We start from the raw sequence: 27,206 nt of genomic DNA, 5'->3' as shown, positions 1-27,206 counted from the left end.
ATGACTAAAACAGAAATAAATACTACATTAACCACAACCACAAATAAACACTGAGACCTGCACCGATGTCCCTCCACACCCAAGAAACAGACATAAAGAAATGTTTTGTCAAATCTGAAGGTTTAAAGACTTTTAAGGCAACACCTGAGAAACTGATACCAGGAGTTAATAAGAAGACCGTATAAGAGAGAGAGATGAAGGAGAAATGGAGAAACGGTGCATGGATGCAATGGCTGAGGTTCCCACCCTTTGTTCATGACGGGGAGAAAATCTGGTCATTTAGAGACCATTTATTTTACATGTTTGGTTATGAAGTCCCATTATGTGTTGTGTTTGACATTAGCAAACAATCTCAACAAACAGATAAAGATATCTGCAGATGAATCTGTAGGTAACAGACGCATGTAGTCGAGTGCTTCTAGCAATCATGTTCGAGTTAGATTTGTTTCTTTTTTAGCTTTTTAGTCATTTGTTTAAAAATAAACTATACTAAAGTAATGTATTCATAAAATCTTAGCTTGGATATCCCCTGCTATATACCTGAGGGTCCACATTTCCACTTAGGCTTAGTCAACAGACAATAGTGCTGTCAAAAAAATAACCAAAGATCATGTTCAAAAACTCCACACGAAGCCAAACCATTTGACTATCACGTCACACCTCTTACCCCATCAAACATCCCCACCCTCTCCTCTCTTGACCTGAAGCATCGAGATGTTTTACCAACTGTAAAAATAAGACAGATATAACCACCAGACGAGTGTTGTGATCTAACTCTTTTCCTCTTCACTCTAAGTCATCCCCTTTTCTTCTCTTGCAGCAGCAGCAGAGTGTCTGCAGTCTGTGTGAGAGGTGAGCATGACTGTGACACACAGTATGTGGTACTGTGGGAGGACAGTGCTGTGTTATCCCTCCAGCAGACCTGGTGGAAGCCCACCGATACATACTGCCTGATTCTTCTTTATTTTTTAATACCCTGATGCTGACAGACCACGGACACTGAGATTGGGATTTTCACCCAACTCCAAACTTCACAGCTCAAAGCCTCTTTTTGCAAAGCGTTTGGTTTTTGTTCCTGCTGTTGTGTTGAAACCACAAAACAGTTGAAGAATTGCATTTCTGACGTGGAGGTACCAGATGCTGCTTGTATTAAGCAGGCCTGTTTTCAGTTGTATGTGATTAACTGAAGCTTATATATGAACCAGACACCTGAACCATCTACAGAGGCAGCTGCCTAGAAGGCAAAAGCTCAGGAAGACATTAAGGTTAAATAGTCATTAAATTTCTTGACTTTTATTCTTTGAAAATGTTACATGAGCAGCTTTGCTTCTTATAATAACCATCACAACAGCTTTAAAAAAGAAGCTATTTTTAGCATCTTTAACAGCATTAACTGGGAAACGTTTCTCTGGCAACACATCTGTACATGTCTCCTTCCCTGTCAGAGAACCTTGGCTATCATCATATTAGAATGAGCTTCTGAGCTTCAGTAGATTTTTCTGATAATCCCATTTAGAATTATTAAAGTGATTAGGGTTAAATCTGCAAGGCTTCCTTTTTGAGGAGAAAAGGAGAATCTTGAGGATCTGCACGGCGAGGTTTTGCTGTCGTCAGCCGCCTCCAGCCGCACCATCTATCAACTTAACTGTGATGAGATGAGCTCCGAGGCTGCATCCACAAGGTCGCCGCACAATTTGGAGGTCGTTGTGGGGCTTTGGCCAATCTTCCACAGTGGACTGAGCAGCTCCATTAGTTTTCTGCTACCCACACGGTTCGTTGCCAGTTAAAATAAATCAATACCCTCTGCTCTCATCTGATAAAATCCTACCTTTTTTAAGACTTAAGCGATTGGCTAACACAGGACAACTGTGCGGCAGTTCACCGGGTTCACCTCTTGTTTGGGAAGCAAAGCTTTTGATTGATTATTCGGATTCAGCTGAGCAGAGAGCGTGACAGTCAAAATAACCCCACAGAACATACAGTAAAGTGTGTGGTGTTGGAAACAGCTGTGACAGAGGCACAGTTAATCAATCGCAGTCTGGATTCAGACAGTAGAAATGGTAGCAGTGTTTTATCAATCTACTCCTCAGTAATGTCCATCCATCCATTTTATTAACTGCTTCTCCAGTTTAGGTTAGTGGAAGGGCTGGAGCCTATGGACAGTTACCAGTTCATCACAGGGCCATTCAACATGTCTAGCAGCTGAACAGGTGGGTTATTTGACCTTAACCAGTGATATTACTGGATCTCCGAAATAAGTTTAAGAGTGCTAAAACCGTCATTATCAAATATTCAAAAAGAGCATATCACAGTTAGATACCTGACTTTGTGGACTTGGCAGCATCTACAATTTAACCCATGAAAATCAAAGTGTGAAACAACAAGAGAAAGAAAATGAGCAGAAATTAAAACAAAACGAGCAAACGTTACAGACGTACAGAGCTTCAGAGCTTACGCGTGGCAATCAGAGCGCTCAACGAATCCGCCCACAAAAAGAAAACAACATACGCGACTTTAATTTGGTTGATTTCAGCTTCGATGTCGCCTCACTTTACATCTCTGGACACACATCCACTGTTTGCTTGTTTTTAGATCGCCGTGTGGAGCTCCTGTTTTATTACAGCAAAAATTATAATCACGGTCATTTTGGTCAATGTTATATTCTCGATTATTAACCAGAGTTATTCTTTAAAATAATAAGCATCTTACATTTAACTTTTTTCACTTGGAGAGGTCTCTGTGCATGTGTGAGTGAGTGTGTATTCATATCTTTGTGGGGACCAAAAATTGCAAGTTTACAATACTTGTGGGAACCAAAATCCAGGTCCCCACAAGAACAACTAGGGGGTGTTTGTGACCATAAAGCTCGTCTCACAAGGGAAGCAAACTATCCCCACAGGCCTGCTGTAACTGGATGTTACTGCAGGGTGCTGGTGCAGACAAAGAGAAGCCTCAGCCATGCTTTACTGGTAAAGGGAGCATTTGATTTAAACTGAAGAAAAAATAGACCTCTGTATAAAAATGAACAGGTCGTTATCACCAGTGATGATCCTTATGTTAAAGTTGGGTCATTGTGACAGAGAAGGGGATGAGCGCTCTTCACATGCATTTTGAAATTACAAACGTGTATGTGCAGTCGTACCACAGCTTCCAGGGGGCTTTCCAGACGGAGCACAGGCACACTGGAGGTTCAGAAGTGCACAGTGACCTGATCTTGTAGGAAAGATCAGCCATATTTAAGTCAGTGTTTGTTTTTTTCTTTTGTGGGCGGAGACCACGAACTTTCTAATCGCACCTGATACAAAGGAACTAGATGAATATTGCAGTTTAAGGTGTTTTTTGCACCAAACAGGTGATGGTCTGTGAAACCAGTGTGTGGAAGCTGTACCAGTAACATAAAAAGAGGTAAATGGAAGTACAAAGACCGGAGAAATGTATTAAGAACAGAAGAAATAAACTCAAACTATTATAAAAGTTTTCCATTATAAAAAAAAAAGCATCACTCTTGTGTAAGCTAAACCATAGGCTCATCATCGCTGTCTTCCTCTTCCTCAAAGAGTCTCTGTAGGGTGGAGAGGCGGATGGAGGAGAGAGGAGGAGAGGGAGGAGGAGTGGAGGAAGAGGGGACTGGGGGAGGAGTAGAAGAAGGAGGGAGGGTGAGGTTGCTGTTGCAGCTGCAGCTCCTGCTGGCCGAGCTGCAGGCCACCGTGCTGCTGCCGCTCCCCGAAGCGCTACTGGTGCTTTCCTCCACCTCCCTCGGCACACCCTCGATCAACACCTCTGTTTCATTCTCATGGCTGTGATGGTGGTGGTGTTGAGAGGGGGAGGGGGGAGAGAGGGGAGGAGCCTGAGCAACAATTTCAGGTGAGGGAGGAGAGGAAGGGGCGTTGGGAGATGGAGGTGGAGGTTTAGAGACCGAGTTGTGGTTGCTGATATCACGAAAACTGGCCAGAGGAGGGCGGAGCCGGACACCAGAGCGTGTGGAGCCCTCGATGGCCTTTTGGAGCTGGAGGAGGAAGAAGAAGAAGAGAAAAAGGAAGAGAAAGAAGAAGAAGAGAAAGAGAAAGAAGAAGAAGAGAAAAAGGAAGAGAAAGAAGAAGAAGAGAAAGAGAAAGAGGAAGAAGAAGAAGAGTAAGAAGGAGAGGCAGGGTTTGAAGAATGAGGGGAAGAATTAAAAACAAGAAGAAATGAGCGGAATTCATACATGAATGGTGAAAATGTAAAGACGAAATGAAGGAAAGCAAGCAGGGATTAGACAGAGTCAGTGGTGAGCAATTACACAGATGGAGGAAAGAAAAGTTAAAGAAAATGAGGCGACACAGGAGCATGAGTCAGAGACCATTATGGATAAAGACAGGAGCCCAAAACTTACAGAGAGCTTATTGATTATGCTCACAAAGTACTCATACATAATTCAAAAAGCTTTACGAGACTCTAAGGAAATTAGGAGCAAAAACAAATTGGATTTTTTCCTCCAAATTAAAGACAAACAAGAGAAGACTTCCAAAGGTTGAGTGTATTAAAAAAGGAGCTTTTTTTGGACTTGGATCAGGAAAGTTAATTTCATTTAATGCTTAGGTTTCAGTTCTGGAGACCTTCAGATAGTTTCAGAGTTTTTCCATTAGCTGGTTGTGGTCTGGCTGCTTTAGCCATGCTGTGGCTGTGCTGCTGAGATCCAGACCAGCAGTGCCCAACCTTTTTGTTTGCCTTCAGCAACGCCTCATACAAGTACAAATGTGTTCATTTGCACTCATTTTAAGGGGAATACCATTTAATCCCTGATTATATAAAAGGAGGAGGATGTTAATTTTAATCCAGTTCAACGCTTACTCTTTATGCCCGTTTGGTCTGAGCTATTTATTCATTAGATGAAGCTCTGTCTCATGCATCTTTATAAACAATAAACCAACCTTTCTAGCATTTAATAAAAGGCACGATTAAGCTAATTTTTAAAGGTCTCTATTGCTACTTAACATGACTCCAACAGAGCGCACAAACACTCTTACTCTGTGATTAACTACAACACTTACTGCTTATAGGGTGACCAGATGTTCCTGCTTATCTGGGACTGCACAGCATATTTACCTTGCGTCCCACATTTTAATTTGGCTCTGTAGGATGCAGACCTTTTCTAAAGTCTGGCTTTTTACGTTTTTACGTTTTTATAGCTTGATTATCGTCGAGAGCAGGTTAACTTGTCTTTTACTCCCAATGCAATAGTCTGCAGAGAGCTACCAAAATCAAAATGAAGCAACAACATAAAAAATATTTGGTGAAAAGAAGCGGTGTGCTTACTGGAGGCTGATTACTTGTAGCTTTTACATGAACATCTGCAGTTTACAGTTTAGCTTCAATCCTGTGTTTATGTATTGTTATTAAAATGATTGATTATTGGTTGCTGTGGGTAGTTTGGGCTTTAGCTGTTGGGCAGCTGGCCTCATGTCTGACTCTGGATTACTTTGGTGTACAGATGAGTTCATGGTCGACTCAGTGACTGCAGTGTCCTGGGTCCTGTGTCTGCAAAACAAGCCCGACTCATCACTCCTGCACCGCAGCGCTACAGCCTGACCTGAGTCCTTTATGATGAAGCTTTGCTCTCTCCAAACACGACTCTGTGCATTATGGCCAAATGTCTCCACTTTGGTTTTGTCTGTCCAAAGGACATTATTCCACAGGTCACTGTTGTTGTTGAAATGCGACTTTGAAACCTACGCTGTGCTGCCATGTTCTTTGTAGAGAGAAGAGGCTTTTTTTTCCTGGAAACTCTTTGTTGTGCTGTCATGAACTTTAACATTTAACATGCTAACGGAGGCCTGTAGCGTTTCAGATGTAGCTCTTGGGGTTCTTTGCAACTTCTCTGAGCATTGCCATTAATAAAGAGCATTTAATTAGCAGCACCTGACTGCTACTTACACTCTTAAATCCTATGAAAGTATTAAAGGTGTGCTTACTATTTGACAGAGTGCTGTGAAGGCCTTTTTTTCTCCAGACTGTAAAAGACAGATTGTCAGTCTCTTTCTTCTTCTTTTTTAAATATTGAAGTACTTAGTTTCTTCAAATATACAAAGACAAATGGAAAAAAAGTTATCTGTGCATCCTTACATTAATGTAGAGACTTTAAAACGGGGTAATATGCTCTCACCTTCTTTTCCTAGCAAGTATATAAAGCCAGCTTGATATAAAAAGTGCATTAGTTTGTCTGTCTGTTAGACAAATAACCTAAAAATACTGCTGTTCACAGCACACACAGGAATGTAAATGTCCATTTCTGGAAGAAAAACGAACTGCAGGGTGAAATAAAGTAATGTTTCTTACCTCTTTTAGTGCCACCACCCCCACCAGTTTGCCAGTACTGGTCACATAAGCATGACTTAAGCCAAGCAGTGAGAATAAGGTGTGGGTCTGTGGAGACAGGGGGAAAAGGTCACTTGTGAAATTACACAAACTTTTTGCTTTCTGCTCCAAACACAAAGTCACGCAGACAGAATGTCTCGAGGCTCCAGGTGAACCACCGGAAGAGAAAGTCCTTGAGCGTGTTTGTAAGCACAAACTATTGTGTTCACGACCCAGCCAAGGTCACACTTTGGGATGAGCTCTTTGTATGCATCGGCACACCTCCATCACAAGGCCCCCTTTTGCGCATGAATAAGCAGAATATTACAAATATTACCATGACAATGAAACCAACGGGAATGGTACAAGGTGTTTACACGCTTCACTATGCTGCAAACATCTGAAAATCATAATAAGGACGTGAGCAGGTCACAGAGATTGTACAAGGCAGGAAATGATTAGAAATACATAGATTTACAAGAGATTTTATGTAAATCCCCGACTGGGGCAGCTCGGACACGCTCGGGCTGCATTCAGCTGCACGGGGACATTTTAACTGCAACGAGACAAATGAAAACGTCACTGTTCAAAACAAAAATACAGCAAAAGCTGCAGGAAATTACTGAATGAAAAGCCATCAAAGCAAATAAGATAAACGGGAATATCCAGAGTTCATATTAAACTTATATTAAACTGCTATAACTCATTATGGAGTGCATATTGATTAGGCAGTGTAAGAGCTTTTAGAGCTGTGGTTTCAGGCTTGGCTGGCTGATATTTTCTCATTTGACTAAATTCTTGCCAAACCTAAAACAGACCGGCAATTTCCAGATTGGCACAGCGACAAAATTAAAAATGACTGACTTAATAGCATTACACAGCATGTTTACAGCTTGGTACACAACAGGCTTTTGGTCTCTATGAATAGATTTCTCCCTCTGCAACAGCTCCATGGTGGATCGCTTTATTTTTAAAAAAAATCATTTTCACTTCACTGCCTGGAGCTTCCTAAACAACAGGTATCGAAACTTCGCTTCACAGACTCACAGTTATAATGGGAATAGAAGAAGTCAGAACAGGAGACAAAGCAAAGTCACACTTGCTGTGTGTGCTGTGCGCAAACACGATAATACTGAGCATAAACTAACAGTGCTGGGTAAAAAGTCCCGAGACATCTCTCCAATCATTCAAGCAAAAACAAAAAAAGATTCCAACTCAAGGGATGAAGCAGTGTTGTGACCACACATAAGAGGCAACTTAGATCTTTAATATAAAACATTATTTCTTTAGTTGAATCTATGAAAAAACTATCTGCAGCACAAAATCAGTACATCTGAGTCATGTCCTTATGAAAGAGGGAAAAAAAATCTAACAAAGACCTGATGTGGGGTCGGAGGGATGCATCTGACCGCTCAGTTGATCCTGTTCAGTGAAGGCACATCACTGTTCTCAGAGAAAGGTTACTGTCAAGAAGCCATTCTTAAGGAAGTGAAACCGGGAGGGAAGGCTGAGGTTTGCCAGATTACAGAAGAACTGCACTGAAAATCACTGGAAACAGGTCTCATATTCTGCAGTTCCATTTATGTGTGCGTGTTTCACAAAAGTTTGTATTTTCTTGACAAAAAAATGAGGAATAGCTCAAGACTCTTGCACACTACCTCACTAACTCCATCTATCTTATTCCACTTATCTGGAGCCGGGTCGCGGGGTCAGCAGCCCAAGCAGAGAAGCCCAGACCTCCCTCTCCCCAGCCACCTCCTCCAGCTTGTCTGGGGGAACACCAAGGCCTTCCGAGGCCAGCCGAGAGATATAATCTCTCCAGCGTGTCCTGGGTCTGCCCCGGGGCCTCCTCCCGGTGGGACATGCCTGGAACACCTCAACCAGGAGGCGTCCTTTTCAGATGCCTGAACCTCCTCAACTGGCTCCTTTCGATGTGGAGGAGCAGCGGCTCTACTCACTCTGAGGCCCTCCTGCTGAACTTCTCACCCTATCTCTAAAGGGAGAGGCCAGCCACCCTTCAGAGGAAGCCCATTTCTGCTTCTTGTATCTCGCTCTTCCGGTCACTACCCACAGCGCGTGACCATAGGTGAGAGTAGGGACGTAGATCGAACGGTACCTTACTAACTCCGTATTATATAAATAAGAATTAATTTATACATATTAATAATACCAAGATCCTGCCAATGATTGGCTGCCACCAACAAACAGAAGGTTTGAATAGCATGTGGGCGGGGCTTTTATGACTGAGATAACCACATTAGGGATACCCCCTCACTGCGACATTACACAAGAGACAAGAGTAGAACAAAAAATGATTTAGAGCAGGCTGACAAGATGAGGCAGCCTGCTCTAAATCATTTTTAGATTTAGAGCACGAAACACGTTTCAGTGTTTGCACCAGGAACCACACTTTCCAGCTCCCACATATAAATGTTGGGTTTATATAACAGCACCTCAGGAAACAAGATTCTGTTCTCGGTCAAAAATGAAAAACTGTCGTGTCCATCTCTATTTATTCAGACGACATTGTGTGAATAAAAAACCGTCCTCACTAAGTGTTTTTCATGTGCCATTACTCCCCTGTCAAGGTTATCCACATCTTCAGCTGAATGAGATGTAACAGAAGTAAACAACTTAGCAGCTGAGAGTGAGAACACCAACAAAAGACTGCCACTGCCCGTGGGGCTGAATTACATTTATATGGATATTTGCTTGCATAATGCATGTGATAAAATACATGAACTCTTCTTCAAGGCAACTGTACATTTTGGAATAAATGCAGACTGTGTGACAATGATTAATAAAATGAAAATAAAGCAACTTTGTCTCTGTTTCTAAGAAAAAAATTATTTTTCTTGTTAGTTTTCTGTAATTTCTACAGTTAAATACCACAAAACTCACAGTAAACAACAATAAATCAGCTACTTTATGACTGTAGATTATATTTACTGTTAACAGGTTACAGTTAGTACTGCAGTAATTTGCCATATGATGTCTAACAGCAAGATTTCTGGGGGACCCTGACATGCTGGGTAACAGCTTTTCCCCAGTATTTCAATGAAATGGTTGTTTTAGGAAACAAGCTTTGGAGACAGTACCTCCTATAAAGAAAAATGTGCATTCATTGAGACAAAATGCAGTAAATGGTGTATGAAATGATGTTTCTGAATGTGTAAGAAGGATCTCAGTGTTTTATAGAGGTGCCATAGGACTGGAAAACAGAGGAGGTTGACAACATGGTCATTTGATTTCATATTTCTTATAATACTGGGAACATCAAAGACACTGAAAAAGAAAACTGCTGCTGAGAGTGCAGCAGACGAGTCCTTGATAATAGAAAAACATCATAATCACAATTATGTTGGTCAATGTTGTTATTTTAATTTAATAAAGAGATGTCAGTATGTATGGAAAGTGTTTGGAAGTTGATATTACAGTGAAGTGTTTTTAAAACCACCTTGAAGTAAAAAAGGGTTTTATTGAATTACTGTTGTAATACCACGTGTTGCTTCAGCATTGCTTTCATGTGGTCATTCTTTGGCGTTTATGACCACTGATGGTGATTTCAAGCAATGTTTTTAAAAACAAGGCTTTTGTTGTTGCATTCGATGACTCTGCCCATTTTGTTGAACACCACTTCAAACTCCTTCCCTTATTCATCTCTGATCAGTCATCGCTGGACATGCAAGCTCTGTCTCTGGCTGCAAAGAGTTTGGAGTGTCCAAGCACAGAGTTTGACAATCAAGTCAGTAACACAGTTGCTGTTTTGAAATGTCATGGGTTGTGCGCTATCATGTAAACGTCCAGGTGAGAACAAAAAGTGCAAACTGCCTGAACTATTACCCACTGAGCATTCACTCAGGGTGCAATGAAAAGAGAATCGACTGAGTCTTTGCTCATGTTTGGCTCCTGCTACTTTGTTCTCTTCCTTAAAGTGAAATTCCAGGATGGATCGCAGACGCACATTGAGGTAAGAAAAGGATTTATACTGAACAATCACAGAATACCAGGAGCACGAGAAGTGATGCTCCGGTAGACATAGAGATGACTTAAACAGTAGAATGACTTTTTAGCAGTTTAAAACGCGTCTTTCTCCAAACGTTAATAACATTTTTAATGTACAACATCCACCACCTTGTCGAAAACAAGGTGGTCTCAAAAAGACTATCAAACTGCGATTCACACAGACATGTTGTCCACCAACCTTGTGTAACGATGTTCTCTCCACCAGCTGAAAAGGGGAAGGGTCCACTCGTATCTCATCGATTTCCATCGGCTTGTCCATCTCTTCCTCTTCCCACGCTTTAATCTGCAGCCACAAATAAAACCAAGGTCACAGAGGTGAATCTGCTGTGGTTAGTTCACATTCCCTCTGCTGACGGGAAAAATGCACCTATTCAAACATACGAGTTCAACTAGAGGGGAAACAGTCGGATGTGTTTTCGCTATGAGTCATGCACATGTGTTTAAATATATCTGGCAACAATAAGAACTGTTGCATAAATCATGAGCTCTATCTCTAGGTAAAAGTCTAGGTGTGTGTTTCACAGTCTGTGTGTGGATGCAGGATGGAGCAATTAATTAGCTACCACCGAGGAGAAGTCTGAGCAGTAAAAAACCTTGAAAGCCTGCGTTGCGTCCTTGCATGTCACCGGTAACCCCTCTGAGATTTAGGATGTCTGACACCTTTTAGCCTCTCTATGGATTTTACCTACGAACCTCAGCCTGCCGTGACAGCAGCAGCAGTCTTGTAGAATATACAGGCCTGTGTTATGGGGCAGTTTGGGAAAGTGCCAGGAAGCGTAAAAGCGGAGCGGCAGACAGAACAGGACTGGAGGGCACGATGCTGTTTTGATGTCTCATTTAAAATTCAGCCTGTGCTCACACTACAGTTTAAAAGTGCCCCAATTCAGTGTCTTCCCCTCAAACGTGACACAGATCTGTAACACCGCTGACCTACATTTGAGATGGATTCGAAAGCTAATAGAGATTTGCCTGCATCAGTCATATGGTAATAAGTCTAAAGCAACTTGATATATGCTGGCAGAGACAGTAAGTCAGAACTAATGAACTCAGGCCCACATTTTACATTTTAATCTCGTGTCAGTTCCCGTCAAAGTGACGCTCTTCATTTTTGATTTTCACTTCTCTCCTTGCACATTTTCAACCAGTTTTTCTTGCTCTTTGGTGACATTTCCACACATGAAGGTACATTCGGTTTTTCACTTCCACTGAATTTTGACTGTGGGAGGTTTCTGCACAGTGTTTTTAATACATGAATGAATAAAATATGAGACAAAACAATTTAAAGTCATATGTTTGCTTTATGCTTTCACGAACAAGCAATAACTACATGTTCGGCATGCAACATCTGAAAAGTTCAGCTTTCCCTTCAAAAGGTTATTTGATGCTTTTCTTGGACACACATGGTTGTAAAGTGAGTATCTCTGGATTTTAAACTGCTGCTCAGGTAAAATAAGTCATTTGCTCTATAGTTCGTATTTATGTAGAGCTTCTGCCAGCGTATTACCGTCTTGGAGACCAATGCAGCTAAAATGACCCTCAGCAACCGGGAATTGGTATTTTTAAGATTTAGACATAAGCTGCAGTCTTAGCTGATGTTCCTCATAGACTTAATTTTATTTATGAAGCTTAATATTTTTATGGCTACTTGTTCTTTTATGTGTAGTCGCACTGCTGTTATTTGGCATTTGGATGAGGTCTACTGAGGCTTATAAAGATTGATTTTATTTACTTCTGGGAGACCACTGGGGTCTGTTGTTAAAAATATGTAATGATCTTTGTAATCCAATTACAGCTGTATGATCCATGTAGCTGTCCTGATTGAATGACCCCACAGTGGTACTGTGTTAAAGACGTAAAACAGTATAATCTATACAGAATAGGATGGATTCCCATATCACCGTCATCAATAAAGCAAGATGGTGAAATAATCAGACTGTGGAGCCTCCTGTTAAATTTAAATGGACTTTTCTTTGGAGGAAGTCTCCAGTGGGTTATAGAGCTCTTAATATACATCACAAAACATAAACATTACAGTAATTAACCTGTAAATATAAAAAGGAATCAAACATGTTCGGTTGTACTCTTTGATCTCCATAATTCCCGTTATTCTGATGAGTTTATATATACTTTATGTTTAATGAATTCAGAAATGTTTTGGTGCACAGACAGAAAGAAAGGCTGTTTTATCATCTTTAAAGCTGCTTTTAGACAGGTTGGATTCTTTATCTGTGTTACTATCTGGCTCTGTTTTGCTGTTACTGGAGTCTTGTAAGCCTACTGGGCTTTATAAAATCAAATCAATGTGCAAAACATAATATACTTGTTTGTCCCTGCAGGCTCCCTGCCAGCAAACACTGAAGCTTAATGAGCATTTAAGGTGCTCGAGTGGCAGGAGGAGGAAAGTGGAGCAGTTTGTGTGTGTTTTGGAGACTTTGAGACTTTTTTGTGGACCTGAATGCTATGGAGAGACAACAATCAAAAGTTTTCCTCTGAAATAGTTTTGCGTTTTACATTTTTTAATACCAAAAAGTGATTTTTATTTTTTTATTTTTTATTCATGGAGGAGTTAGACCCCATTGTGTTAACCTGTACCGAAGACAGAAACACAGATAAAGTAACAGTAAAACAACAACAACAACCTAAAAAAAACCCCTGATTTTAAGATTAATCTTATTGGCCAATTGCTACTGTACTGTAGTACAAATAAGACTTTTTAATATTTGAGCTTTTAATGACCCCAGGAAGCCTGCGTGGTTCTTGCATCACTTGCAAATACAAAAACCTGCTGTCAAAGATTATTGCTCCCACTTTGTGGGATAATGTCTTGTGACTCAGCACTTGCTCTATGAGTAAGCATTCAAATAGCATGCTTAAAATTATTCAGCAGACTATTCTGTAAAATTATGCAAATCCTTCATTACTGTACCTCTTCTGGTGTCATTGTGTCTGACAGCGGAGGAGGACAAGGCTCCTGGAGACAAAAAAACAGGGAAAAGAAGAGAAATGATTTGGAGTGATTTTATAAAAACACCCTGTCCTCTGAAACAGGTCGTGGTGATACTTCTAACTCTAGAAGCTCATCTGAATCTTACATTAGGGGAGGAAACTACCAGCAACTGAAAGAAAACCTGTTTCATACCATGAATATTAGGCAAACACACATTTCAAACTACTCATAACTCTTAAAATGAATGTATTGAACTCTATACAGTCTCACATTAGATTTCTGTCTGTCTCTTTGTTTTCAGGCTTCTGTCATCCAGTTTCCTGTGTTCGTGTTTCACTCCCACAGCACATCAGCAGCTTTGTGAGTTAAATGAATGCAGCAGGTGAAATTCAGGCCAACACCTGCTGCGACCTGTTTTGTGAAACTGAATTTATTACTAGCTGCGATCGCAGAGCTAATATTGCTTTCACCTTGTGGAAACAATATGATTCTGTGGGTGTGTTATTGTGGCAAAATGTGATCCTGGAGACACACTCTGCAACAGGAACAATCAAAACATCCAGTTTTGGGTGCTTCAACGTGAGTTTGCATGTCTGTGGATGGATTTTGTACTGAAGGAGGACTCTAAATGCGCTCCGTTGCCTTGTGTGATTTCAGAGGGAGCAGAAAGGTACTGGCAGGACAAGTGGAGAGCAGCTCTGGCAGTGGCTGACACAATAATTTGGATGTGGTAGCAGTGGGGTGAAACCATGGGGAAAAAAAACCTTTTGATTAGCCTCAAAGTTATTCTGGTAAACATCAGATGTCTCGGGGGGGGGTGGTGCTCTACTCAAACTGCATACAGTGTTACTGGGACCTCAACTGAAGATATAGTCAAGTGGTAGAAGGAACACTTTGAGGATCCTTAATCCCACTGACACATCTTGTGTAGAGGAAACGGGGTCTGGGGGATAGGGGAACAACTCGCCTATCACTGGGGACGAGGTCACCGAGGCAGTTAAACAACTCCTTGGTGGCAGGGCCCCTGGGGTAGATAAGAGTTTCCCTGCGTTCCTGAAGGCTTTGGATGTTGTAGAGCTATCTTGGTTGACACGCCTACGCAAAATTGCATGGAGGTCACCCTGGAGTGGTTTGCAGCTCAGTGTAAAGCAATAGGAAAGACAAATCTGAGGCCATGGTCCTTAGCTGGAAGAGGGTGGAGTGCCCACTCCAGGTCAGGAACGAGTTACTACTTCGGGGTCTTGTTCACGAGTGTGGGGAGAGTGGAGCGTGAGATTGACAAGAGCATAAAAGTGGAGCTCTCGATTTAGCATTCAGTCTACCGTCCTGCCCTCACCATCGTCACGAGCTCTGGGAAGTCATTTGGTGTCCGTTTTTAATTCTCACTTCACTACAACTGTATGACAGATGAATTTTGTTTAAATGTCACTGACTTATTAGCAGCAGGACTGCTTTGACTGAAGGGCTGGAGCTGCATCAGCTGCTGGGTTTGACCTGCACTAAACAACAACTCCCCACCTTGTTTGTGGAGTTGGTGCTTTATCACCAATTTTGAAGACAAGTTTTTTTTTTAACCCTAACAGCCAGAACGAAGAGATGGACTAAGATGGAGTAAGTTGAACTATGATTTTGCCCACTTTTCGCTAAGCTAACCTCATATTTTGTCTGTCTACATCAAAGCAAAGTTGCACCAAAAACCTCCAGCTGTGGTTTGTCAGCGATATCAGAAGAATCACAGCTTTGGTTGTCTTATGGTGCATAGACACAAAACACCAAGTGATGTTTTTGTGCTATGTAATTACATATAAAATCTATGCAATTCTTTGCATTACAATAAATAAGCACGTCTCCCAATCAGAAATGCGAGGCCTGCTCACTGATACAAATTCAAGGCGGCTGGAGCTAAACTTCTCTTCTACATACAGGAGACAGCACGGAGAAAAGTGAGGAAAATCATACACAAGTGCCTTCCGAGCTTAATGGTGTTCACTGGTTACCTAGCAACCCTCTCCAACCATGAAACAAAGATGGCAACAGCCCTGAAGCTAAAGCTGAGGCTTCAGAATGCTAATCGCCGCACTGTGGCTAGATCCGTCTTTTAGATACAGTCTATAGTTTATCACTGAAAGTATAACTATTGTTTTATTCAAGGATTAGCAGCATGCTAATATTATTACACCTGCCAGATGTTGTCCTAAAGGTCATTGTTTGGTTACCTGCACTCGGCAGTTGGTCAAATAAACAATACCTGGGTCACAGAGAGAATCCAGCCTCAGCTTGGCTTGATTGCTGGTAGCAGCATCCCACTGTGTGCCTATTTGATATTCATGGTTGTAGAAGTGTGGCTGATGTAAAAACAATCCCCACCGAGGAACAGGATTGAATCCAAAAACATAATAGAGAGTCAGACTGGTAATTCACCAGCCACAGCAGTGGGCACAACACAAATCAAATTCTAATCTTGCCAGTTCACAAGCATATGCTTATTTCCAGTGTGGTTTTCATTCTTGCATGTACTGCCTTCCTTGCGAGCCAAGATCACCACCAAGCTGAATATAATGACTCTGCCACCAGCATCTGCATTTCCATGAGAGCGAGCGAGAGAAAGATGCTCGACTTCAGTGAGTTTTCCTGTGGATGAGACGTGAATTCATGTGCTTCTGTCAATCAGATAAGCATGCATCTGCCTGAATAGAAAGCAGACTGGATCTTCCATTCGCCTGGAAGATGTGGTTTCAGGAATTTTTCTTTTAGAGAAAGCGTTGAATGGTTCGCGACACATGGGAAAATTACACTCCTGACACAGCTTAATAATTAGCTGGCTGGAGGAAAGAGCGCAGAGGCTTACAAAGGCATTAAATACACAGACATGTAGAAACATACAAAGATGCTGGGATTTAATTCATTTTGGCTTTATTTATGTGACAAGCAGGCAATACCCTACATCAGGCAAAAAAGAAGTCAGCAGAAGTCTGTAAAAGACCTCTGGCAGAACCAGGATCAGGGATGGGACGCCATATAATACAAGAGATTTCAGGGTTCGGGGAAAGACAGCAGAGAAAGGAGATTCTCCCCTCATGTCTACATATATAGTTCAGTGAAAAATAAAGACACCCTAACTGCTTCCATAGGAATTAAGAGGGTAAGTAACAGTGAGGTGCAGCTAATCTGATGAACTAGATTTATTAAACATCAGCACTGTTGGGTGTAATGTGCTCAAAAGTAACATGTTACTGTAATCAGTAATGCAGTTACATAATGCATTATTGTACTAAACAATGATCACATCAACTTCAGTAGGTAACAAAGGCAGTGATGAGCAGCCATGCTTGCAGCATTGTAGCCTCCATTGTTTTTACTGTGCATGTTTGTACAGTAGAATCACTGCGGCAGTAGCTTTAAGTCCCTTTGGATGGTTTTCAACTTTGCATTTGAAAAATCTATTTTAAAAAAGGGATTTTTGTCAGTGTGTGGAACTGTAGCCTCAGGTTTATATCGTTAACTGGTAACTTTGTGAAAATGCGATTCATGTCATGTTACGGAATGTAGTGGGTCACTTTTTCTGGTGTCTAATTAAGTAACATACTGCATTACTTTAAAAAAAAATTAATGAGTAATATATAATATATTACTATTGTTGAGTTGTGACTCCAACACAAATCATCATCTAATATAAATAAGTTTTGACTGTTTGCACGTCTAGGGGCATTCAGGTGTGCTTTAACACAAAGCCGCAATCCTCCCAGGAGCCGACATCTGAGCAAACACCCCAGACTCTACAGGCCTCAGTTAGCATGTTGAATGTTACAGTGCATGACAGCACAAAAGCCTGAACAAGCATGGCCTGTTTGGAAAGGTTGCCAGGAAATTGGGTCATGCAACAGGACAATGAGCCGACACTGACCGGCAAATCTACAAAAAAGGAAAGAATTGAGGTGCTGCAACAGCCCAGTCAAAGTCCAGACCACAACCTAACTGACATGCAGTGGAGAGAGCTGTGCATGGCCTCATTGAACTGGCACCATGTTCTAAAGAATAATGGGCAAAAACTCCTCCACAGCAATGTGAGAGGCTGATAAAGTCATGCAGAAAAAGTTATTACTGGTAAAGCTGGTTTTACAAACTGCTGAAGTGTGCAATAAGAAGTGCAGACACACCTGAACGTGTCTGCCTGCTCTCAGAGGTTCACATGACTGTTCTTGCCTTTGCAGTAAAAAGAAAAATAGCCACTCACATTTCTCTTAAGTGGTTTCCATGTGACAACAGAGATGATACTGCATTGAATTAAGGTGTCATGCCTTGTCTAATAGCCCTGCGTGAAAGAGGGGTTTAATTACTGCATATTTAAACAGAATTTAATCTTTTCTCCTTTGTTTGATTGTATCTATCATGTCTTTTAAGCAGAAAGGACAAAACATGAGACCGAGAGCAATGCACAAATTAATTATTGTAGAAAACCATCCCACCCTACAAAGACGTGACATACAGAGTGGAGATGTGAAGCATATTTAATGCAGATGATGCATGAGAGCACACGCACTAGACATGCAATGAGACGTGCAGACACACCTGAGACTGGCCCTCTGTCTGCCTGCTCTTAGAGGTGAAGATATTCCTGAGTGTTTTCCTCACAGACTGCAGAGAACCTTTTTCTGAGGGAGGAGTGGAGAAGGAGACTCAGTGGGTAAAAGGTCAATAAATTATACAAATGCAGCTTTGGAGAAAATAACTCAAGAGTAAATGGAGACTTTTAGAGACTGCAGGGAAAAAAAACCTCGTTGTTGCCTGGAAACCATTTCACTGGGACATTGTCTGTCCCTTGTTATGTTTGATGGGCTACTGAGCAGTTTGCTGTGCCACAATAGGCACAGACACCATCTGGATACTTGGAGTGAACAAGCTGCCAAACCTTCGCTCACTGCTGTTTGGGTTGCAAAGTTATTAATTCCAAACATTTGACATCTGTTGAGGGCAGCAATGAACATGTTGAAGTCAATTTGGTAACCTAACAAAAAGAGTAGACAGGTTTAACTTTAACCTTTAAAAAGCTAGAAGAACATATTTATTGCTGCAGGGCATGATTGAGTTTAGTGGGGAGTCTTCTGGTTTGTCACCATCGGGAGTCTCACCAACATGTGATGGAGAAAATAAATATGTTACAGGTAAAGCTAGGCTTGCCTTGAGTTATTTAATGATCAAACACAGCTATCTTTCTGTAAACAAGCCTTTCTCGTGAACTTAACAAATTTGCATTCAGGGTTTTGCAAGCTGCAAAAAACACATTTTAAGTTGCGTTTTAATGCATAAAGTATATTTTTATGTATCAAATTACTGGAAACAACAGGAATAATGCACAGACTTCTGTTCACTAAGCAAACAGACTCTTTGCAAAGATTATACTGTTGTGCTGAAGTGCAGTCAACTCCTAAAGGACAACTTCAAGCCTGTGCATTTCTTCTCACGTGAGTCATCTGCAAAATGCTTTAGAATATATATGCATTGCATTTTCCCTATCTTGAATTCATCTTCTTTACCGCTTCTCTTCTCTCAGCCAACTAAAATTAAGTGGACTTTTTATGCTTTTTTTGTAATTGTTTGCCATATATACATACACACAGTTAAAATTATGGATGCTTATATTAAACATGGTCAGTTCAAACAATGAGGTCATTATTTGTAAGTAATCCATTTGACCTGAAAGCTTCAGACTGTGTTAAACACTGTTTTTCCTACTTTTGACTCGATCATGTCAGTGAGAGACTGTGTGGCAGACTGGAGGAGAGATCAAAGCCACCCTGTTTGATGGCATCCTTAACGACGTCCATTACTCTACATGTGTCCTCTCGGGGTACTCCAGCTTCCTCCCACAGTCCAAAGACATAAGTGGGGCTAGGTGGTTATTAGATTGTAAATTAACCGTAGGTGTGAATAATTGTCTGTCTCTCTGTGACAGCTGTATCCCACTTCTCACCCTGGACAGGTGGGACAGGAAAAAACCCGCTGTGACACTAAACTGGATAACCAGAAGAAAAAATATGGATCTGTTGAAGTGGGGGAACTGAGGGGATGCAAACATCCCAGCAGAAAATTATTATTTTAAACTGTAAAACATACAAAACACCTTTATTATAGTTTAAAAATAAAAAAGGGAAGCTGAGCATAACAGCTCCAGTTTAAAGACAGATAAAAGGCTCAAAAAGCACCATTAAAAGCTGAAATCTGTTTAACAAATGATGTAAACTCTTTTTTTAAACCAACAAATCTAAAAGCAACACGTATTTTGGCTTCATGTATTAACAGTTGTGTTAAACGACTCACTCTGTCAGCAGTTCCACGACTAAAACCTGCACCGCCTTTTCAATTTCAATTTGAAGTAAATATTATTTATAACAATTTCTCCAGTCATCTATTATTAATATTATAGATGTTTTTCATTTCATTTCACATTTAGCTCGACGGTGTTTGTTGCTGTGCGTTCACCTCTTTGTTTTCTGAAGACTCCTGAATAAATCCTCCCAAGTGGGATAATTAAACTTTTATTCGAATGTGCCTGTGAGATGCAGAAATGGAGCTACCATTTTGAACTGTGTGTTAAACTGAAGTTCTTACTTCGGATTTCCCAAAATTGCAGCTTTTGTACTGTCTATGATCAGTGCAAAGACCAGCTTCAGTCCTAATTCAGCCTCCCAAATAAATATGACATGAACAATTCAAAGTGTGACCATCTTTGTGAGTGTTATAAGAGTAAGAAGCTCAGTCCCTGCGTGATGTCTTTAACTTGTTTAAACTGCTTTATTGCTAAAAACGGCTCAGAGGGCCGTTCCTCCTGACCCCTGTGTGTTTGGATTAGCATTAATGCTGCCACTGCTGTTTACACGTTGTGTAACATCACATTGTTCCTTATGATTTGATTAATTCTGATGGGTCCCCCTTTTCACACTTCACGAGCACCAATAAGACGTGTTTGTGTCCTCTGGGCAGTAATCTGCTCAGCAGATATGAGAACCTGGTGAGCCTCATACACCATCTGGGATGTGACTAAATGCTTAGTCATATCAGAGGAGATTTTTTTTTTCAAGGAGAAGAAGGGGAGACATAGCGAAGAATAAATCCCATTACATCATCCTAGTGAGCAAAACTTGTCTGAAAGAATCAATATTACTGTGACAGGAGCCATAAGGCTTTCATTCCCCAGCCTCGCCTCCATGCCGCACAACTCCACGGGTGTAACCGAGCTAAGGAAGAGAGATCAGGAATTGTAATTGTCTTCTGCAATCTGATTTCTGTCTAGATAAAATTGACCTTTAACCCTATGCTGAACTTGAACAGAAACTTGGGCAACAGCGAAAGAATCACCCTCCGAATACACGATGTGTTAAAATGTTTGGACGTGTGCTGCTTTGCTTTACCCAGACCACCATTACAAATAAGAATAACATTATTACAATAATAACAGACAAAAAAGGTGAAGAAATTGTTCATCCTTTTTTAATATTCGGCGTACGGTAATATATTCCTCCTCTGAAGCAGCTGTAAGGGTGAGAAATTTATACACAGTCATGTTTAGAGATAATGTATGACTACTACACCTCTGCCAATATTAAATATTTATGTTTTCTCATAAATATGTAATCCTCTCAACTCACCAGGAGCAGGAGCAGTGTGGTTTGAGGAAGGCTCCTGGGGCTTCTGAGGAGGCAGGGGACCGTTCCTCTCCTCCTGGACTGGACTACCCTGCAGACGACGGCCACGTGTTATTAAGGAAATTAGCATTAATAAAGAACCTGCAGACCAAGTGGTAAAGGTTAAACTAGGATTTAATGCAAGGGACAAGCAGCAATATTTTAAAGGTACTTTTTGTAAGTGCAAAATCTAATTAATAATAACTTCATTCCTCACCACCAGGGGGCAGCGTTTTACCTCTGGATGCTCTGAAATATTTTCGGATGTTGGTCTTTTAACTCCTTATATTCTTTTAGACCTAAACAAATGAGCTCAAAAGGTCGTGCATCTTCCCAAAAGCCATTGAACATAATCGAGTTTTTAATCACTTGCCTGATTAAAATAAAAGTTACATTTACTCTCTGCACCATCTTATGGAACTAAATTCACATTCAGTTGATATTCCTTCAGCACAGTGCACAGATGTTTGGGACATTAAGTCAAAGTCGTTGCTTTTTCACATTCTGCTGATAGCTTCAGTTAAATTTGGAAGGAAAACTGTAACACAGAGGAATTTGCATTGCATATATTTACGCTGAATACAATTGGCATAAATCTATGACTGGGGTCAATCTTTCACTTAAACGTTAAACAAATTAAAACTGAGGAAAGCAGCTACAGAGAGAAAACCCATACACAATAAAGGAATAATCCCTATGAATATATTAAATGAAACGCCCACCTTCTCTCCCTCCTCCTCTTCCTCCTCCTCCTCCTCCTCCTCCTCTTCCTCATCTACGAAGGCGAAGGACTCCCAGCTGTGCTTCTGAGACTGGTTCTGCTCCTGTAGGCAGCGACCCTGAACTCACATCCAGACAAACACATTAAAACAGAGCGGTGCTGTACCTGCGCCAGACTAAATCTAATCTAACTGCTTAACGTCGATGTTGTTTTAGCACCTGCTCTTTATTTTAAGTCCTGTTACCTCACCCGTTTGAATGGGTTAGCAAATCCAAGACACGGAGTTCTCCTTGTGGGCTTTTAAGGTGAATCATTACTGTACAGAAGGTCTTCCACTCACTACAAAATCAATATCTTTTACACAGTCAAGGTTCAGTCTCCATGTTTTTTCCTTTCCAGCATCTGACTGAGTATATTTAATTTCTGTTTTAAGATATTTATCAACATCAGAAATAATTTTAGGACTACATACTAATGTCACACTAGTAAGCATTATTAAGGTATCTTATGTTTATAATTATGATTGTTAATAGCAGTGATGTGGTAGCACTGCAGTGATAGCTTTACATAGTGTGACAGTAACAGAGGATAAACATGTCTGCATGAATGAAACACTTAATAATGCTGAATAGTGTAATAATAATACATTAATAATAGTGTGATAATATCAAACATCATTATAAAGTTCTTCAGTGGGAATCACTTGGCTTAGATTGGTAGACCACAGATTGGTACTATTGGTGATTTCATGGGAAAAATCTTCTCCAAAAATGTTCATTTTTATATCAAGAAAAACGAGCAGAGAGATTTTTAACACCATCACATAAAAAAACACAGCGATTACTAGAATGTTTCATAATTTCCATAATGTTTTCCAGTTTTAGATTTCACTCTGCTCAGTACCAGCTGACTTTTCAGTGCCCCAAATCAATAACAATTGTAAACACTTGTTATTTTAATGTCTGGCTTCAGGCTCTGCCTCTGCATGAATACACAGAGCTTCAGCTGAACTCGAGAGGCGCTCGAGCAGCTAATTCACTGACAATGTCATGCTGTAAACTCAACATTATGTAATTTCGGTAAAACGTTAATGGAATTATTGCATTAACAACCATGTTTGTACACTAGTTATAAATTATACATCTGCTTTAGGGAGCAAAGTGCTTCAAAAAAAAAACAGTAAATCCACAGGATGTTAGCTCCTGTGTTTATACATGAAATCGTGCTTGTACACAGCAGCGCTCCACAAGGTATTTATAACAATCATTTACATGTTCTGCATCATTTAAATGCATCATTGTTATTCAGCTTGAAGTAAAACTGAGAAAACTTTACTTGTGTTTCTCTTTAAAACTATGGAAAGTAGCAAAAACCCACCCTGTGGGCAGTTTTACCAGATCTGCACGGCTTGTTTGAAATTCTTCATTCTGGATTTAGGTGTAAGGTGAACAATTTATGTCCCAGATACAAATTTTGGTGGTTGTTAAGTTGGTGGTTGCCCTGTGACTGTCCTCACCTGCATCAGGAGCCTTCTTTCTGGTGACAACCACCAATCACAGAGAGCCAGAAGCTCCACCCTGTCAATGCTGCCCAATAAGATCATAGAATCTGGAAGCAGAGAAACAAATGTTAATTTTATTAATATCACGATGCCTTATGATTCCTATAAAATCCATTAAAAATGCAAAGTACTCTTATTTAAATACCTATATTTGATACTGTTGTATTTAATGTGATAGCAGCAACTCTTTGTGTTCTTTCAATTACCAAACAAATTTCTGTGAGACACTTTGTTGGCTCATCCACTCATCCAATCCAGTTCTATTTTATCTACATCAGGGGTCGGCAACCCGTGGCCCAACATTAAACTGCGGCTCCGCGTGGCTTGGGAAAATAAATTATAACTACTTAACAGAAGTGTGTTTTACTTGTGTTAGTTCTTTTTTTCAACTTGCAGTTCGAGACTGGAAAATTATTGATTTATCTTGAAATATTAAAATAAAATTATATTTTATTATTTTTTGTTGCTCAAAATAAGCGTCACACTCACGGAAGCTGGTACACCCTCCAAAACGTCGTGCATTTATTGAGACTTTCAACCCCAGGTAGGCCAAGTATGGAGAAATGTAAGAAAAGAAAAATATCTGAAGAAAACAGAACATTTGTTGATGCCGGGGCAGATTCATTTGCATTTACTTCTGACAAGAGTGAGAAGCCTACCAGCATGCCTGATTTGTGGATTGTTGATCCACATACGTATGTGAGCAGCTGTTCTCCACCATGAACTATGTTAAAAACAAACACAGCTCACGCCTCACCAACGACAGTCCTGCGTAAAGCTGAAAGTGACTCGTACAGCCCCGATTTGCAGACGCTGTGCGCAGAGGTTCAGGAGCAGAAGTCCCATTGTAAACATACTACGGCAGACCCGACGATGTTTGCATGAACACGCTTTTCAGCATCTCTTTATTGACCACTTTTCACACACAGTTGCTGCACACATGCAGCTGGCTTTAGCTTTCCAGCTCACAGCCTGACACGTACCAACAACAACAACACAACAGCAGAGAGAGCACGAGGCATGATTTCGGATGCCGCTCAGGTGCATCCGCCTCCTTGCAGCGGCACCGCAGACCACGCTCCGCTACACACATTAACCAGGTAAAATAAATATTTATGCAAATATTTATTTTTCATTGTTTAGTAGCATTTTTTCCAGTTTATTTTTTAAATTCAGGTCAAGGTTCGGCTACAGTCTCCGAAAGCCCAAAGGCGACATAAGGATGACAGCTCACAACATTTTTTATTTGGTAAATGGATAATTTAAGTTTAGCTTTATATTCATTTAAAAGAGACCTTCAACTCGGCATGTTTCTTTTTTTTGTTATAATTTTTTAAGAGTTTAAAATGTTTGTGTCCATTACATAAATAAAATTTAATTTTCTCTGTAGCACTTTGTGGATTTCATACGCAACACACTATAGTTGTTTATAGAAAGCATAAAGGTAAAAACAAACAAACAATATATACAGTGTTATCTTCATTTTAGATGTCAAAAAGTATTTCCAGCTCCCAGTGTTTTCCTTTCTGTGGAAACTGGGTCCAAATGGCTCTTTGGGTGTTAAAGGTTGCCGAACCCTGATCTCTATAATCCCCAGTCGAAATAGCAAGGAAGGCGCTTCATCGGTCTGTTTACCTTTTGAGTCGACCAGGGGGATCGATTTGAGTGAAGTGGAGTCCAGCAGGAGTTTGACTTCTCGGTATGTGGACTGAGACGACATAAACTTCACCGTCCTCACCATGATGTCCTCTACAAAGATGTTGTATTGGCTGTGAAACAGATACACAAAGATGGAACTGCTACACAATTTTAGAAAGCACTGTACAAGAAAATTACCCTTCATCGTTACCAAGAGGCACAAATTACATGTTTCAGCTGCATGGCATCTCTGCATGCTGAGGGCCCTTTATAATTGTACGGTTTCCTCATCTGAAGGGGTAAACTGGAAACCTCTTTTTGTCACTTTCTTTTATTTTCTTGCAAACATTTATTAATTATGCAGAAATGTAATTCTTAATGTTTTTTTATCCACCAACAATTACACCATTTATTTCCCTGCCAGCTGGAGTTATGGAGGGCATCATATTAAATTTGTTGACATCGTTCCCACAACTGGCTTGTAAAAAGAAAACAGACCTCATGTGTCCGAAGCCAAGCTCCGGCAGGTACGGGAGCTTCTTGACTTGGATGATGGAGTCGTAGAGGGAGGGCTGCAGGCCCTGGGCCACCATGTTGGCCAGGATTACTGCCACCATCATGGGCAGGATGTGGGAGATCTGACCTGTCAGCTCGAAGCAGATAACCGCCGTGGACACTGTGTGAGTCACAGCCCCAGTCAACGCTGCTGCTCCTGCCAGAGAAACGGGATGGGATGATGAGGGTGGGGGAAGGGAGACGTGCCAAAGGAAAGACAGTACAAGATACAGTAGGAAGAGATGGATCACAGAGTAACAGGAAGGAGGAAGGGTAAAAGTATACTGATGGAAAGTAGAAGACAAGGAAGACTGGAAAAGCAGAGCAGAATAGGATGGGAGCAGATAGGAACAGACTCAAAATAAAATAAAATTAAGAGAAAAAAGAAAATCAAGAATGAGGGTGATAATGTTTAAAAAAAAGAGCAAAGAGAATGAGGGAGAAAAGGAAAATCAGTGGAAGGAACAGGAAACCATGCTGCACAAGAGTAGATTAATGAGAAGCAATGTAAGGAGATACTGGGAGGCTACCAAGAGAAGGATAAAAGAGAAGAAGAGGTTAAAAAAGGTAGAAAAGGAGGAGAGAAATTAAGGACGGGCTTTTGTAGGCCAATGGGAGCGAGGATTGAAGAAAAGGCCACATTTCTGGGTCAGCTGTTGAGGTGAGGACAGCAGAGCAAACCCAGGGTGACATTTAACTGTCAGAGCACAGCGACCACATGCTCTGATGGAAAGGAGGAAGAGGAGTTGGGATGGATGGAGGGAGAAGATGACAAGAATGGGGGTGGGGTAGCGGATTAGGTGGGGAGGACAAGTTGACAATGAGTGACGACTGGAGGACGAGAGAGGCTGACAGAAGGAGAAGCTGAAGGAGAAAGAAGACGAGGGAAGTGACAGTACAGAAAGAGGAAGAGGGTGGAACACGCCCGACAAGCTGAGGGCACAGGAAGCTGACAGTTAAGGGGGAAAAAGATGAGGACAGTTTGACAGTAAGACTTATATGTGAAGCTAAAAAATAGGCTAGTTGCTAAGGTGGATCATAGCTGTGATTAAAGAGTAAACATGTGGAGAAAAGCTATGAGGAGAAACAAGAAACTAACCGATGACTGCGTACCCTCCAGGGATGATGCGGTAAAGGATGCCATCAAACACGATCCCATGAGGAAACAGAGTGGCCATGATCTCCCCTACCAGCCTGCCAAATGCAGCTCCTATAGGACGAAAGTGGGGCTAAAAGTAAATATAGTTTAAAAATAAAATACATTAATTATCATCACGTCACTGACGAAGTGTGTGAATCATTAAAGTTTAGATAAAGGTTTCTGAACTGTACTGTTTACAGAGTCAGTATTTATAGTGACAACCAAAGAGGATGAAGACTTAAACCAACGCAAAGCTTCAAAACACTCACCTAGGATGAAGACCGGCATGAAAGCTCCGGATGGGATGGGCATGGTGGTGGCCACAGCAGACATCCAGAACTGCAGGAGAGACAACATGAAACCCTTTTTAGCCAAAAACTCAGAGCTGACGATTGCAACCAATAGAAACCAGATGAGACTTAACTTTCTTACAGTTCAGCCTCTTATCGATGTCTCCACCTCCACCTGTGGAGAAATACTGGCTTGTGAACCACGTTTAAGTCATGTTAGGGCACTCTGCTTTCACACTGGAAACTCACATATCTGCCTACAACACTATACTGGATTCATGAAATGAGTGTGTGCCTGACATTTGGACAATA

At 41.0% G+C, this 27,206-nt stretch overlaps 1 protein-coding gene across 1 annotated transcript in view; it reads right to left on the bottom strand.

Annotated features, from left to right (window-relative positions):
• Positions 1 to 1,198: 1,198 nt before the first annotated feature.
• clcn1a (chloride channel, voltage-sensitive 1a) overlaps positions 1,199 to 27,206 on the bottom strand; it is a gene marked incomplete at its 5' end in the record, with an annotated part of 52,158 nt that continues 26,150 nt past the window's right edge. The window contains 12 exons of the mRNA XM_080863283.1: positions 1,199 to 4,006; positions 6,316 to 6,402; positions 10,538 to 10,642; positions 13,286 to 13,330; positions 17,876 to 17,958; positions 20,953 to 21,040; positions 21,711 to 21,827; positions 23,226 to 23,317; positions 24,906 to 25,039; positions 25,407 to 25,620; positions 26,563 to 26,673; positions 26,874 to 26,943. Of these exons, the coding sequence (XP_080719409.1) occupies positions 3,515 to 4,006; positions 6,316 to 6,402; positions 10,538 to 10,642; positions 13,286 to 13,330; positions 17,876 to 17,958; positions 20,953 to 21,040; positions 21,711 to 21,827; positions 23,226 to 23,317; positions 24,906 to 25,039; positions 25,407 to 25,620; positions 26,563 to 26,673; positions 26,874 to 26,943 (1,638 nt within the window). The 3' untranslated portion in view covers positions 1,199 to 3,514. The remainder of the gene's footprint in view (positions 4,007 to 6,315; positions 6,403 to 10,537; positions 10,643 to 13,285; positions 13,331 to 17,875; positions 17,959 to 20,952; positions 21,041 to 21,710; positions 21,828 to 23,225; positions 23,318 to 24,905; positions 25,040 to 25,406; positions 25,621 to 26,562; positions 26,674 to 26,873; positions 26,944 to 27,206) is intronic.

Source organism: Rhamphochromis sp. 'chilingali' (genome assembly GCF_963969265.1).
Source record: "Rhamphochromis sp. 'chilingali' genome assembly, chromosome: 17".
Classification (NCBI taxonomy): domain Eukaryota; kingdom Metazoa; phylum Chordata; class Actinopteri; order Cichliformes; family Cichlidae; genus Rhamphochromis; species Rhamphochromis sp. 'chilingali'.
The sequence above is the reverse complement of the archived record's forward strand: the minus strand, read 5'-3'. Positions and strand labels throughout refer to the sequence as shown.